This window comes from Hyperolius riggenbachi, chromosome 4, assembly GCF_040937935.1.
Source record: "Hyperolius riggenbachi isolate aHypRig1 chromosome 4, aHypRig1.pri, whole genome shotgun sequence".
Lineage (NCBI taxonomy): Eukaryota > Metazoa > Chordata > Amphibia > Anura > Hyperoliidae > Hyperolius > Hyperolius riggenbachi.
This window is the reverse complement of record NC_090649.1, coordinates 311888422-311902952: the sequence shown is the minus strand read 5'-3', so window position 1 is coordinate 311902952 and position 14531 is coordinate 311888422. Positions and strand designations below refer to the sequence as shown.

Sequence of the window (14531 nt, the reverse complement as noted above, 5' to 3'; positions counted from 1 at the left end):
AGCCAGAAAAAGCGAAGTTTCTGAGAGAAGCTATCGCTTTTTTTGCGGGGGAGAGGAATCAGTGATCGGGCACCATAGCCCAATTCACTGATTGCCAGGACGCGCACATGGCCTCCTGGGCGTAGCTAGTACGTCCAGGAGGCCAAAGTAAAACCTGTAATGAGAAAAACCTACCCTGGGGGTACTTACCTGGGGTAGGGGAAGCCTCCGTATCCTATTGAGGCTTCCCCCGTCCTCCTCGGTCCCACGGCGGCGGAGATAAAGCTCCCCAAACAGCGGTGATGTAAATATTTAGCTTCCCAGCTCCAATGCAGGTGCAGTATCAGCTCTCCGCACGGAGATAGGCGGAAATAGCCGTTCGCAGTCGGGCCTCTCTGCTGCGCAGAAGCAAGTCTCCTGCGCAGTAGAGCAGACCCGACAGAGATCGGCTATTTTCGCCTATCTCCATGCGGATAGCCGCAACAGCGCCCCCGCTGGAGCCAGGAAAGGTAAACAAATCGCTTGTCAGGCTTGTCGAGGGAGGATTCCGGGACACTTCGGGGGAGCCAGCGCTGGACTGCCTGCAGCTACAGGGATGGGGAAAGCCTCCTTGGGACCCTGAGGCTTTCCCCTCCCGAGGCGAGTACCCCCAGGGGAACTTTTTTTGTTACAGAGTCTCTTTAATTAAAATGAATGCAAAGAACTGCAATGCTTCTCAAAGAGGACATGCATTCTCTCTCAACCTTACGGGCCCGTTTCCACTAGCCACAGCGCGCGGCTGGGAGATGCGCGGTGGCACTTCCAGGTCTGCGGGAACGCAGACGAATCCCAGAAGCCGTGCCATGCACGGCTATGGAATTCGCTGCCTCCCATGCGAAAACTGTGGGCAATGCCGGTGAGGCGCCATTATTTACTATGGCAGAGTTTCCCCAAGCGATTTGCCTGCTTTTCGCGCTAGTGGAAACGGGCTCTACCACATAAGGTTACAAAAGCCTCTCAATCAGTTAAAGTGGATTTATAGATAAATATGCCTAAACGTATGGACTCTCAAACAATTCTAGCTGTACAGTGGTTGCTAGTATACAAAAATAAATCAGAAAACACAAATACTGAAAAGATAAAGATGACATTGTTATTTATTTGTCTATAAACAGAATTGTGAGCCATTTAAACATTAAAGTGCTGGTATGTGCCACATGTATATTTAAAACAGCCAAAACAAATCAGGCATTTCAGTAAAAAGCAGCATTTGAAGCAGTGTCATAAAAATATTTTCAGCTTGCACAAATAAGATATATACAACTGATACATTTGTTCATTATAGAATAACAAATAGCTCACTCAAACATCGAGCAAAGAATAGTAAAAAAAAAACCAAACAAAGCACGGAAGCACATAGATTGTCTGAATGCAAAAAATAATGATAATTGAGTTTAACAGGCATTTTTGTTTTACAAAGATAAGTAGCTTTGCAACACTACCCAAATCAGGCCCAGTTAAGACAGAACACACATAAAACCCACAGATACTCTCAGACTGAAACCAACATAACAGTGGACAGCTGCACAGCAAATACTGAACAGGTTTCATGTAATTTCTATGCACCATTATCTGAGATGAATGACACACTACCTGAGTTATAGAACATAAACAGGTTGTCTGTTTTCAATGATACACAAACACTGGATTACAGTGCAAGAAAAAAGAAAGAAAAGAAAATATAGGGTCCCCAAAGCCACAACACTTAGGCACATGTGGAAGAATTTAAAACAAAATGAATTGTATGCGTGTTGATTTCTACTGAGCAGTTGGGAAGCAGCAGACAAGCTTCTGCCTCCATATTGCAACTGGAAATTCCTGTTTTGTCCTATGTAACACCTTGTACAGATGTACTGTAATGTGATCATGGCCTGAAGTATGTTGTATGAAGCTTGCTTGATGTTGTATTATCTTGCTGTACAGTTGCAGATACTGGTTTTTGGTACTACACTAGGGCTATATGCACACACTTTAAATTTCTGCCCCCCCACAGGGAATGGGACTCGATCCCTCAGGCAACAGTTTGGGGCCCAATGCTATGCACAGGTATCGATAGCAACAGCACGCTTTGCTAGCCTGAAGGCTATGAACGGGGATGAAGGGACCATACACAGCACAAAACAGAGCAGTATGGAGTGGGAGAGATAAAGAGGGGGAACACTGGACTTGAGCAGTGCTTTTACAAGATGAGCCTGTAGTCTGGATTTCTTGATGATATGGGGGATGGATAAGGGGGTCTATAGCTGTCCTCCCCTCAAGTGATCCATCGGAACAAGTCTCACCACAATCATTAAAAATGTGTCTGTAGCTCTACTGTCTCTACAGAAATCCATTTTAAACACACCAACCAACCAACCAGAATGTCACATTAATTCTATTAGTGCAGTGAAGGAACATGATAAAAGTTTCTATTTGGCTAAAATGAACAACATATGTGCAATTTTCTTTTTCCAGCCAGACCAGCAAAGTAGGTGTGATGTGCAACTCTTCCAGGCCGCCTCTTTCCTGCATCCGAGACCTATGAACGCAAGTATCCTCTCAGCTAAAAATGGAATACAAAAATAGACTTCTATTACTGCACGCTGCCCAAACAGCCCTGCATTTCTCGGCTTGGGAATGTAAGCATGTAAACCGATTGTTGGTTTTATTTAGAAATGTGAAAGTATGAGGTATGGATGATGTGAATGCATCACGCCACAAAGCAGTTCTAGTTACACTGTTTGGCATACTGCTAGACAAAAAAATACATTGTAGTATCAGAGATATGAATGAGAACAACTGCAGGCATGTCTTCAGCTGGTGGTTGTTTTGGGGATATCTTGGGCATCTGCTAAGTGGAGCTTCTGTCTTAAGTCACTGTTAAGGAACTTTGAACACATGACAAGTTTAAAGCAAACCTGAACTGAAAATTAAAAGCTGAAATAAACATACATGTCATACTTCCCTTCCGTGTAGTCTACTCCTCAATCTCGATCTCCTCTCCTGTTCCTCCACTGTGATCTATGGAATTCTCCCTTTTACCTTTTAAAAATGTTGATGACCCCGTAACAGTTTCCAGGTCAGCACACTGTTAAACTGTAATATTGCCCACTTGTAGGGAAACAAGACACATTACCTTGCACATCAGTTGTCCTTTCAGTTATAACTGACAGCAAATGTTATAACTGTTTTTTTTCAGTTCTGACAAAGGCCTCAATTTACTAAGCTCATCTCCTGTCTTTAATAACGTCTCTGAGCTGTTTCTACTGTTATCACCATGGTGAGAAGGCATGTAGTATTCACCAAACAATTTAACACACACCCACACCCGGGAAGTCTGTTAGGCTCCCCCCAGAAAATTCAGAGTGGTGTGCGATGGAGGAACGAGAGACCGTGACCAACCTGCTAGCCTGCTCGGGAGGTAACGGGGACAGCCCATAAAACTCTGAACCTGTCTAAATGCCAGGCACATGTGAGTGCAACATTTTAATAAAGTTTACTTTGGTTTAATGGAATTACGCTATGTAAGCTGTTTTTTTATGAGGTTTCACTACTGAGGAGCCTACTTGCATATTTGATATCTCGGCCAAAGAGAACCAAAAGGCCAAAGGAGACCAGACAGCAGCCCAGAGAGCTACCTGCTCAATCTGCTAAGCACTACCTACATTCTTACAATATACAATCAGTATATTGTAAGGATGTAGGTAGTGCTTAGTATCAACTAGAAATCCACCACCAGGGACCCCGTGAGGGAGAGAACTCACCCGATTGGTGTGACCACTGCTAGATTGATCAGGTAGCGGCTGCTGTCTTGTCTCCTTTGGCATACCTACAGCCTATATGGAGTGCACACACTGAAGAGAGTCTCTTATGTTGGACTTGTCTTTACAATTATTTCTGTATTTAAGTGTTTGGTTTTAGATTTATACTAATTGCTAACAATTGCTGACTTTGGTATCTGAAGCAGTATACAGGCCAAGATCACATTGTTAGGTGCATGTACCGGTAATAATCTGATCCATATAGAGATTGTAGCACTTTTAGAAATAAGTTTGAAATGCACAGTATATGTAACACTCCATGGGGTGTATGCACTAAACAATGCATATTATTCTGCTTAAAAAAATATCCAAGTTACAAAGAAATGCACTCAAAAAGAGTATATACGTACATCCACAATAGTATCCACCCCAGGTTCGCCCAACCCACCCACCTTCATACCCCCCCCCCCCCCCCCCCCCGCTGGAAGCCTCCATTTAGCCACAATCCATCCTGTATTAGGCACCAACCATAAATGGTCGGGACCTTTGAACCGGATATGATCGCACTCAGGCATGCGCACACAACCCTCTGGCACCATCCTGGCGGCTTCCTGGACTTCCTCTCAGCAGTGCATGGTAGTGCTGAGAGTGCATGTGCTGTGATCAGGAAGCTGCCGGGAGTGCGCCCAGAGCATTTGCCAGGAACCAACTGCACATGTGCGAGTGCTACCACGTCCAGTTCAAAGGTCCCAACTACTCGCGGTTGGGTATAGTATGGGGACAGATTGTGACTTAACAGAGGCTTGCGAGTGGAAACTGAGGACACAGTCCAGGCGTGGATACCATTGTGGATGTACATATATATATACTCTTTTTGGGAGCTTTTAACTGAGATATACTTTAATGCACAGTTCTACACAAAATGAGTAGAGTAATGTACTGCAGTCTTCTCTACACATCATGCGGGAAAACTTTATGCAAGTTATTCTGCTTACCACAGTTTCTTGAATGAAAATCAGCTGCATTATGCAGCTATTAAAAAGAAAATGCAAGACCAGGAAAAGAATACAATTGTGTAGTGGTTCAGAGATGCCTCTGTGTCTGACACTGCTGCAATGACCTGCCAAAAGCTCTGGCTACCAGTCAAACAACTGACCCATACAATAATGGCTGCTATGTGCAACCATTGCTGCCTGTGCTCCGCCAACTTCATATGGTAAGGGGGGCACTAAGTGGAACAAAACGTTGTGAATGGTAAAGGTTACACTAGTCAGACAAACCCTCAAATCCACCCATCTCTGTCAGTCCTCTCTTTGTAATGCTGGGAATACACAATGCGTTTTTTTCAGTCAATTTACCATTCGACCAATTTTCGATTTGTTTTTCCCCTCGATTTCCCGCTCGAATCTCTTATCTTTTCTTATGAATTTCCATTCACTTCTATGAGAAATCGAGCGGTAAAACGATCAAAAGCAAGATCGGACATGTCTGAAATTATCTATCTGCTGAAAAAACGCATGGTGCAGCAAGGAGATTAATGCTACAAACAAGAAAAATTGAAGATTGGCTGATTACAATGACCACAGCCATTTCAGTAATACTAATATGGACCCTCTGGTCATACAGTACAGAAAGGTTGCTGTAACTGGAATTCTGTTTTAAATGCTCAGCTTTATGAGGGGCCATCACTCCATGCTGGAAACCCATATGACTGAGATCCTATACAAATGGCAGGCCTTTGGCTGCCTCGGGATAGAGACTGGATAGAGGGTGGTATGCTAGGTGCCCAAAAACAGAGTACTAGGCACTGTTTTTAAAGGATACATAGATGAATTCAGCTCCTCCAGCTGTGAATTAAAAAGACAAAAAAAAAAAAAAAAGCTATAAATGTTTAAAAATACAAGCAATGCTTGAAACATGCAACATTAAAAACAACCCTACATCAAACTGGATATTTCAGTTTTGAAGACATGTGACTATCTTACACGTACATCATTTATGCTTTTTTGTAACACTGCTTTAGAGAGAATACTGAAATAATCAATCATTCTCACAGTCTGATGCCCTCAACACACACCAGGAAAACACTGGGGGAGATCAGCTAACCTACTAATGTATTTTGGGGTGGGGGATGAATCTGTAGCACCTCAGAGGAAGCACCTACAGACGGGGACAGCATAGTGCCATAGAGAATAGCACTCTTGCCATGCAGCGCTGGGTTCCCGGTAGGCCTGAAAGAAATAGAATTTAAACCGAAATCGTGACCACCAAGATCACAATTTCGGAATTGTCAAAGTGGCGAATATCGCGATCAGGTCATTTCCACATAGGGAAGTTGGAAGAAGCGGCTCCAAACTTCCCCAAAGTCCCGGCGCATGCGGCCTGCAGCGTTGGACATGCCTTCCACACGAGTCCAACGCTGTTCGTCCTCTATCGCCGTCTGCCGGCTCTTGTGCTTGGCAAAACTCCAGGTTCCTGTATGTCATATGACATACTGGAAGTATTCCATGCATTAGAGCCTGCAGGAGGCGAAGTGGATAGACAAGCATCGCTGGACTCGTGCTGGAAGCTATGTCCAGAACTGATGCAGCTTGGGGGACAGAGGACTCACAGAGAGACACAGAGTGGGCACAGAGAGAGACACACAGAAATAAACAAAGCGGGCACAGTGACACAAAGGAGAGAGATCCAGAGGAGACATGAATTGGCAAAGGGGGCACGAGGAGAGACAGGGGGACAGAGGGGAACAAACAGGCACAGAGGGGGAACAAAGCTTAATTTAATCGTGAATCGAATCGAAATCTGGGACAGAAATCCCTCAATTCAATTTATTCCTAAAATCGTTCAGGCCTAGTTCCCGGTTCGTATCCCAGCCAGGGCACTATCTGCAAAAGTTTGTATGCTCTCCCGGTGTCTGTGGGCTTCCTCCAGGAACTCCAGTTTACTCCCACATCACAAAAACATACTAAATTGGCCCTGGATTACAATGGACATATGACTATGGTAGGGAACACATTTCTCCTTTTCTCAGTCCTTCCTAAACTTTGGCATGGATATGACCCTCGATGACTGGAGTTGGACAGCTCCGACACAGAATCTGGAATGAAAACATCTATATTGCTGCATTCTTCATTTAGATATATTGAATTATTGATAGAATCTATTTCGTGGTAAGGATGACAAACAGTGAAAAGAAACCACAAATGTAGATCAGAAGATTCAACTTACATGTTTACACACTAAGCTACAAAATATAAACTAAGGCGCAAGTTCCAAACAAATCCTCTAGGCTGGCAAACACAATGGCAGTAGTACTGGTAGCAAGCTGTGAGCCCTGTTATACATACATCAGAGAGGAGTCGGTCCATATTGGAATCACTGGCCATTTTTCGTTTATCTTCTGCCATTTCCTCCAGTTCCCCATAAAGGTCTAGGTGCAGTCGAGCCAGTTTCTCCTGCAACCCACGGACATGTTCCATCTGTTCTATGGAGCATTCATTGCCTACAAGATAAACAATAACTCTTATATTCTAGCAAATGAACCCACCCCGTAATGAAAAGCTATGATGAAATGATGTATGCTTCCTTCTGTTACTGTCCCATTGACAGTAGTTATACAGAAACAATGAGCCTCCCTAATCATCATCATCATCAATCTAAACAGGTAGGAGGTTTTGTTTTTATGGAAGCCATATTACCAAAAGCTTGCAGTTTGCCTGAGTGGAAGTCATTCAGTAGGCTTAGAAGACCCTTCTCCATCTCCTGAACATCAGACACGTCTGTAAGGAAAGAGTGCTGAATGGGGGCTGAGGAAGCACCTTTGGCTTCTCCCTGAGATTTGGATTTTTCTTTAATAACTCTTTAAATAAAGGAAACAAAAATCAGTCCACACAACAATAAAAAAGGTACTATAAGAGAACTGTGAAAGGTAATTACATTGATATGAGTAACCTTTATTCACTGCTAAAGGCACAGCTTCAGGAAGAAGGATACTGGAGAACTGCTACAGTGGACCAGGCTGCTGTAGCTATACCACTGTGGAGAGACCCCTGTGCTACTGTCACATCTCCAAATGACACAAGTCTAACTGTCAGAAGGAAGTTTGCCTGCATTTGTCACATGTTGGGAAACAGTGGCATGAAAGTGCTTATGCAGATCTGCTGATGGACCAATGCGACTATATTAGCCGCTGGCAATGCACACATGTATATATTATGTTGCATGCACACCAGCATGAGCAAAGACCATTAAAGAGACTCTGAAGTCTTTTTTCCCTGCTTTTGTCATATAATCCTGTTCATCATGAATGCCCCAGTGAAATCGCCACATCCCCACGGCAGATGAATCATTTATTGCTGAGGATTAGCCCTGCAAAGCTCACGGGCTTTCAGTGCTTTACTTCCTCATAGAGGCAGAGCTTTAGGCTGTAGCTCTGCCTCCTCTGCAGTCAATCTCTGCTGATCGCCGCCTCTCCCCGCCCCTCACAGTCTTCATTCACTGAGAGGCGGCGGGGAGGAAGCGGAGATCCGCAGAGATTGATTGCGGAAAGGCTGAGCTACAGCTCAAAGCTCAGCCTCTCCCGGAAAAGAAGCCCTGTGTGTCAGGACAGCAAGATCTGCAACCTGCAAAGTCGTGGAACTTTGCAGGTCGCTTTCTCTCTATTAAATCATTCATCTGCTGCGGGGATGCAGCGATTTCAATTGGGCATTAATGCTTAACAGGATTGTATGACAAAAACAAATATGACAAAAAAAAAAAGACTTCAGAGTCTCTTTAAAGCACACATGAAATGAGGATATGTAGGCTGACATATTTATTTCCTATTAAACAATTGCCCGACTGTCCTGCTGATCCTCTGCCTCTTACTTTCAGCCATACACCCTAAATAAGAATGCAGATTAGGTGCTCTGACCGATGTCTGACTGGATTAGCTGCATGCTTGTTTCAGGTGTGTGCTTTAGACACTTCTGCAGTCAAAGAGATCAGCAAGATGTGTACATTTAGAAGACTTGCATGGTAGTATATATAGTAGAATATCAGTAATGTTACGGTACCCATACACTTGTCAATTTCACCTATCAATATCCAGCACATTAATTCTCTGTGTTGGAATCTGCTAGAAAGCAATGCTGCAAACGATGCCCGATCAATTTCCATCTGAAATCAATCAAAATGGTTGATTGTGCAGGATGGAAAGATTTGCTCATTTGGCAGCAATTTGATGACAACCCATGCAGAGTGTTAGCAGCAGAGCTCTCATCTGTCCCACTGGCCTGCCTCCTCCCATATCCGGTACCTTTTTTCAATGCCGAAGTGCCCCTCCTCCCTACCTCCCCTAACTGCCAATAGCCAGAGTTTGGCTATACTATAGTGTAACTCCGGCACCCAAATAACCACCCATAGCCGCTAATTCAAAGATTTAACATGGGCGCCAATTACTTGTACTGCAGCAGGATGCCAGGCAACTTGTATTGTTTACAAGGAAATAAACATGGCAGCCACCCTAACCCTCTCACTTCTCACTTAAACAAGTTCTGTTTAATGTTCTTTTGTTTTGTTTTTCTGACTCTGCTGCACTGCATGTCCCAACCAGGAGAAGATACTACAGATCTAGTTATGCTGCTGAGTTGCTATTAATAATAATACCATTGTTGTGCTATGTATTGACATTTCCAATATGCTGCATGTTTGGCAGTCTGCCCTGAGGTCAGGTTTAAATACAATCTCTTGAATATGAAATAGCCTGTGGAAAGTTAAACCCACACCACAACGACACACACATTTCTGTGATTCAGCTGTCCATTTACTATTAGGTACAGAGAAATACGTATATAACAGAAATATCAGTGACGCTACTTGCATTCCCTATGCCCTGCTTCCCCAAACTACAGTACAATACTCCTACGAGTCAAATCAATGCAAAATCATTGACTTCTCTGTGTGGTCTTCTTAGTAGCAGGCTGTCTAAATCCACCTGCACTCCACAGCCACTGTATAGGAAGGTCTCACTGTCCTTGCTGGAATTTAAAGCGGAATTGCCAGCCATAAAATCAAATCCCATTTACTAACTGCTCTGTGTTTATTATGTAGTCTACATGCAGTCTGCAATGCAAGCATTCCAATATAATCATAAATGTAGATCATAAAAGGAAAAAGAAGCTCCGTCCTAGAGTGGCATTATGTGATGATGACAATATGAAGTAGAAGTCCTACCATATTCTAGGTGGTCGGCGGTAGGTGCAGGGCAAAAAGAGAGTAGCCAAACGGCCGTTTCGCATGGCGGTACTTCTTCCGCAGCTGTTCCTCCAGCACAGAGCCACTGTTTGTGACCACTGAACCTACCTATTGCATTGAAATGCCTAAAGCTTGATGAGTGAATAAACCACACTTCACTGCATTGCTGTATACAACTTTCAAGAGCACGCAGCTGTTTGTAACTAGGTGGTGTCTTTGAAACTCCCCTTTCCTCTTGTTGACCCTCTGATGAAAAGTTACATATCTACGACAGTAAACCTTAGTGTGCCGGCCACCACTGTCTCCTTGAGTTGATAATCATAGATGTGTCTGCTGTAATGAATCTTATCAGTCACCCTGGCTCTATTCGCCGGGGAGAAGGAAGCTCGTCATTTCTCTCCCCCCCCCATTCCTGCTCCTTACTGATTGGCTGAGGGCAAGTCTGTGTGCACAGGATGCTGAGGAAGGAAATACACCTCACCACTCTGCAGAAGCTGCTGAAATACAAGCTATTCTGTGCTCACATGTGTTTAAAAAGCAATCTAGATATGACAGTGCAGTTTTTAGTACAGAGCTCAGCGGGCAGGAGGTCTGGCAATGCTTACACCATTTCAGGCAGGATGAAAAAGAAAAAAAAAAGTGTAAGGGAGGAAATGACATCAGGATTGGCTTTGGTCAGAGGCAGTAAAGATGGAAAATGCCTAGAATAGTTTTCTCTTTACTTACTATATAAGATTCACTAAAATCTAAACGTGGAAAGTACAATACATTTGTTATGTAACACATTTCCTGGTATAGTATGGCTGTCCCTGCTGCTCTAATATCTTTGACACATAGGGAATCAAACAGTGTATGTAAAACTACCTAGTAAAGGACAGATACTAGAGGTGAAATCTTAGCACAAAAGACCCAAAAAGACAAGTCATTCATCAACCCATTGTCCATCAATGAGACATCAGCCCTGGATGAGCTGAACCTTGCATACATCCTGTAGTGGCTGCAGTGCAAAGGATCACCTTTTCAGCTTTGGTTTTTGAGCAGCAGGCTGTGGCACAGCATTGGAGAAGCCAGTGCTCTTGCTAAGTGGGACAGAATTTCTCTTGGAATTCGATGGGGGAGGAGGGTGACTGGTAGACGACTTAGGGCTTCTCCGCTTCATCTTTCTCTCATCCATGGAGGTCGTTCTTTCCTTCTAGCTAACCTAAAATGTGAGAAACAAACTAATTACGACCCATTGTATGCAGAGATACTGAAACATAAAGGAGCAACAAAGCTAAAGGCGCGTACACACGCACTACATCCGGCAACGACGGGTCTTTCAGACCCTCCCGCTGGGCGGACGTTCAGCCAACAGTAGTGTGTGTGAGTACGCGCTGTCGGCTGACTGATAAGGCTGTGTCTGAACGATCCGCTCAGTGCATGGCAATTCTGCCGTTACTAATGCTGCAAGAACGCTGCCTGTTAACACATTAGCGCAACTCACGTTACCGAGTCAACATGCAAAAGGTTGAAAAACCCTGGGCTAGATTACCCTTTTCCTAGTCGTGATGCTGCTGCTTGTCTCGAGGGTCCCTCCCATGCCCGGTACTCATTACTCCCCAGCCTCCCTCAAATATCTCCAAGCAGTGTTTCTGAACTGCACATGCACAATTTTTGAGCTGCAAATGCGCAGTGTAAAGAAGCATTTGTCGACTAGTGTTGATTTCACTGATTAGCTACGTACGCTACTCGAAAAATACATTTAAATGAGACAGCTCTGACTGGAGAGGAAGGGTTAACATACCCATGCGGTTGTCTGATGCGATGCATCCCACATCACTCACACGCTTCCTCCTTTAACCCGGAAGAAGGAGGCATAGGAGTGACATGGAATGCGACGTGAGACCCGACGTTGGACGCATCGGATCAGACAGCCGCATGGGTATGTTATCCACTTAAGGACCACGGGCTTAAACCCCTCTAGTGACCAGGCCATTTTTTACAAATTAGGCCAGTGCAGCTTTAAGGCCTCGCTGCAGGGCCGTGCAACTCAGCACACAAGTGATTTCCCCCTCCCCTTTTTCTGCTCACAAACAGAGCTTTCTATTGGAAGGCTGTGATCTCTCCCCCAATGTTTATTTTTTCACAAATATTTATTAATTTTTATTTATTTACATTTTTACAATAAATGTGCCTTTTCTTTTTTTTTAACCCACCCTCCCTTTTTTCCTTGCGCCAGCCAATCAGCGCAATCGGCTGTCATAGGCTTCAGCCTATGATAGCGGATCACTTCTCTGCCGCCCAGGGGGACAGCCATGTCACACAGCTGTCCCCAGTACAGCGCTGCCTTTGATCGCATCGCTGTACTATGTAAACAGATGGCTGTTTCGCCATCTAACAGTCTCCTAGCGGCGATCGCCGCTGGGAGACTGATGACGAAGCGGGGCTCCACCATTCAAGCAGAGATGCGCGCGCGTCCTCCGTCAAAACACGCCCCCGGGACTGCACACCAATTGGTGTTAGGCAGTCCTGGGGCATCCACGCAAATTGGCGTGGAGCAATCTTTAGGTAGTTAAACCTCCCTCTCCTGCGATTACAGCTGTCTCATTTAAATTTCAATTCTGCATAGCTACGAGTACACTACTCGCTAAAATCAACACTCCTGTCAATGAGTGCTTACTGCCACAGTGCACATGCATGAAGGAACTCACACCTGCACAGTTTTGAATCCATTGGCGCAGCTGGGGGGGGGGGGGGGGGGGAATTAGACGGACGGATCCAGTCAAATACTAAGGGGACCGGGAACAGGAGAGATCCAGAAGACAATGAGCAGCATCTGGAGTCTATGGAAGACATAATCTAGCCCACCATGGGCTTTATTCAGTTTTTTTCCCCTCCGATTCCGGGGTACTTCTTGTTGAAGAAACAACATATATGCCCTCCAAGACCTTAGTTATGCTAGAACAACAATCAGTTTGCTTCGACAGTTTGTATTATTAGTACAAGACTACTGAGCTCATAGGGAAATTCCGCTGATGTGATTGGGTGGACGGCACCCTCTCAAACTTTTAAAGGAAACCAGAGACGAACACTTATAAAAGATTTATACATACCTGAGGCTTTCTCCAGCCCCCCAATCTATCGCTCCCACAACGACTTCCTTCGCCTTCTCCTGGTCCCGGTAGAGGCCCACGTAAGCATGGCGAGTCATGGCGCACTGCGCATGCGTGGCCCAGCCGCATTCCCGTAGCCGGGAGCATTCTACGCATGCACTCACTGGCCAAAATTATGGGGCATTTTACCGTCTTCACAGTGGGCATTGTATTCCCTATAACAGTAGTAAGTAGTGACCATGCGCACTGATTTGTTGAGCAGTGTGCGCAGCCATGCTCGCTTCCGTGAACGAGTATACCCACACTGTGCAGGCCCAACACGCCTTGCATCTGCGCAGCAGCACAGAGCAGTTTAGGCTCACCTTTTGTCAGTTGAGCCCAAGTGACTTCATACTACTGCGCAGCCACAAAGCATTCTGCGCAGCACGGCCGCACTTATTTTAGAGAGTCCCAGTGCTGGAGGGTGGATCCAGGAGGTGTGAAGCAAATGGAGGCTCTAGAGGCTTTCCTTTACCGAGCTAAGCATTGACAGGTTTGCTTTGATGTTCACTTCTGCTTTGCAATTTAAAATGCAGAACGAAATTGTAGCATATTGTGAAAAAACCAGTAGATGAAACCAGGATAGGAATGTAACTTGCAATAAACACGGAAGTATAACCTGCCTAGGGCTCTTCTAACTTTATGCTGTAGGGGGGAGGGCTGAACTGGTGACAGATGGGAGGAATACATGACGTTGACACAAGCTCAACTGCAAAACAAACACAGCAGATTATAGTACGGACAATAATCTATCATTTATATGACTGTCATCATCAGACGGAGTCTATAGCACTGCAGCCAACACTAGGTGCAACCAGCCCTCCCACACTGCATGCTGTGTACAGCGGCTGCAGCAGGGGCGTCTGTGTACATTACACACGCTGCTCATCTCTTCTACCACCCCGAAGCGACATGATCCCTACCATAGCTCTGCACAGCAACAAATGCTACCATAGCAATACGCACCATACACATTTCATAGGAGCTGCTTTGCCGACATGAGAACGTGTGCCCTGCTAAACTACCGGAGGTAAAACAGTCACAGAAAAGAAAGGTTCCTAGGAAAATACCATATGGTAAAAAAAAACACACACACCAAAAGCGTGCTGACCTCTAGTGGAGCAAAGCGTGAACTGCTGCTATGCGCCAAGGAAATGAAAAATATTGATTACTACTAGTAGCAATGGTCACTGAGATGCAAATAATTCCAAGTTGATATAAGGTTATGGTAAATTTGTATACAAATGTATGCACCTTAAAAGTTGCTAGTATACTTGAGATGACAAAGTTGCTAGTATACTTGAGATGATTCTCCTATGAAGGGTGTCCACTTCATAGGAGAATTTCCCTATGAAGTGAGGAAGACAGCAGCACAAGGTTTTATACTTATCTGGGCTTTTCTCTGTAG

General features: G+C 44.7%; 1 protein-coding gene across 2 annotated transcripts; it reads right to left on the bottom strand.

Moving 5' to 3' along the window:
• Positions 1 to 1097: 1097 nt before the first annotated feature.
• Positions 1098 to 14177, bottom strand: CCDC28A (coiled-coil domain containing 28A). Of its 2 annotated transcripts, none has more exons than XM_068231676.1 (6): positions 14090 to 14177; positions 11009 to 11193; positions 7457 to 7617; positions 7106 to 7260; positions 5583 to 5605; positions 1098 to 2865 (listed from the first exon to the last, which is right to left on the bottom strand). In XM_068231676.1, the coding sequence occupies exons 2-6, from the start codon at positions 11164 to 11166 to the stop codon at positions 2811 to 2813; spliced, it is 552 nt and encodes a 183-aa protein (XP_068087777.1). In that variant the 5' UTR covers positions 11167 to 11193; positions 14090 to 14177; the 3' UTR covers positions 1098 to 2810. The 2 variants fall into 2 exon arrangements, with proteins under 2 accessions (XP_068087777.1, XP_068087778.1); XM_068231677.1 differs by having other exon boundaries at positions 1098 to 2861.
• Between the last annotated feature and the right edge of the window lie 354 nt (positions 14178 to 14531).

What these genes read in the sequence shown, in the direction of transcription:
- CCDC28A (XM_068231676.1), bottom strand. Translation starts at nt 11,166, where the DNA reads ATGGATGAGAGAAAGATGAAGCGGAGAAGCCCTAAGTCGTCTACCAGT. An exon ending in CAAAAACCAAAGCTGAAAAG is followed by an intron (nt 7,618 to 11,008) that starts GTGATCCTTTGC and finishes CTTTATTTAAAG; the next exon opens with AGTTATTAAAGAAAAATCCA. An exon ending in GAGGAGCTGAATTCATCTAT is followed by an intron (nt 2,866 to 5,582) that starts GTATCCTTTAAA and finishes CAGTGACTTAAG; the next exon opens with ACAGAAGCTCCACTTAGCAG.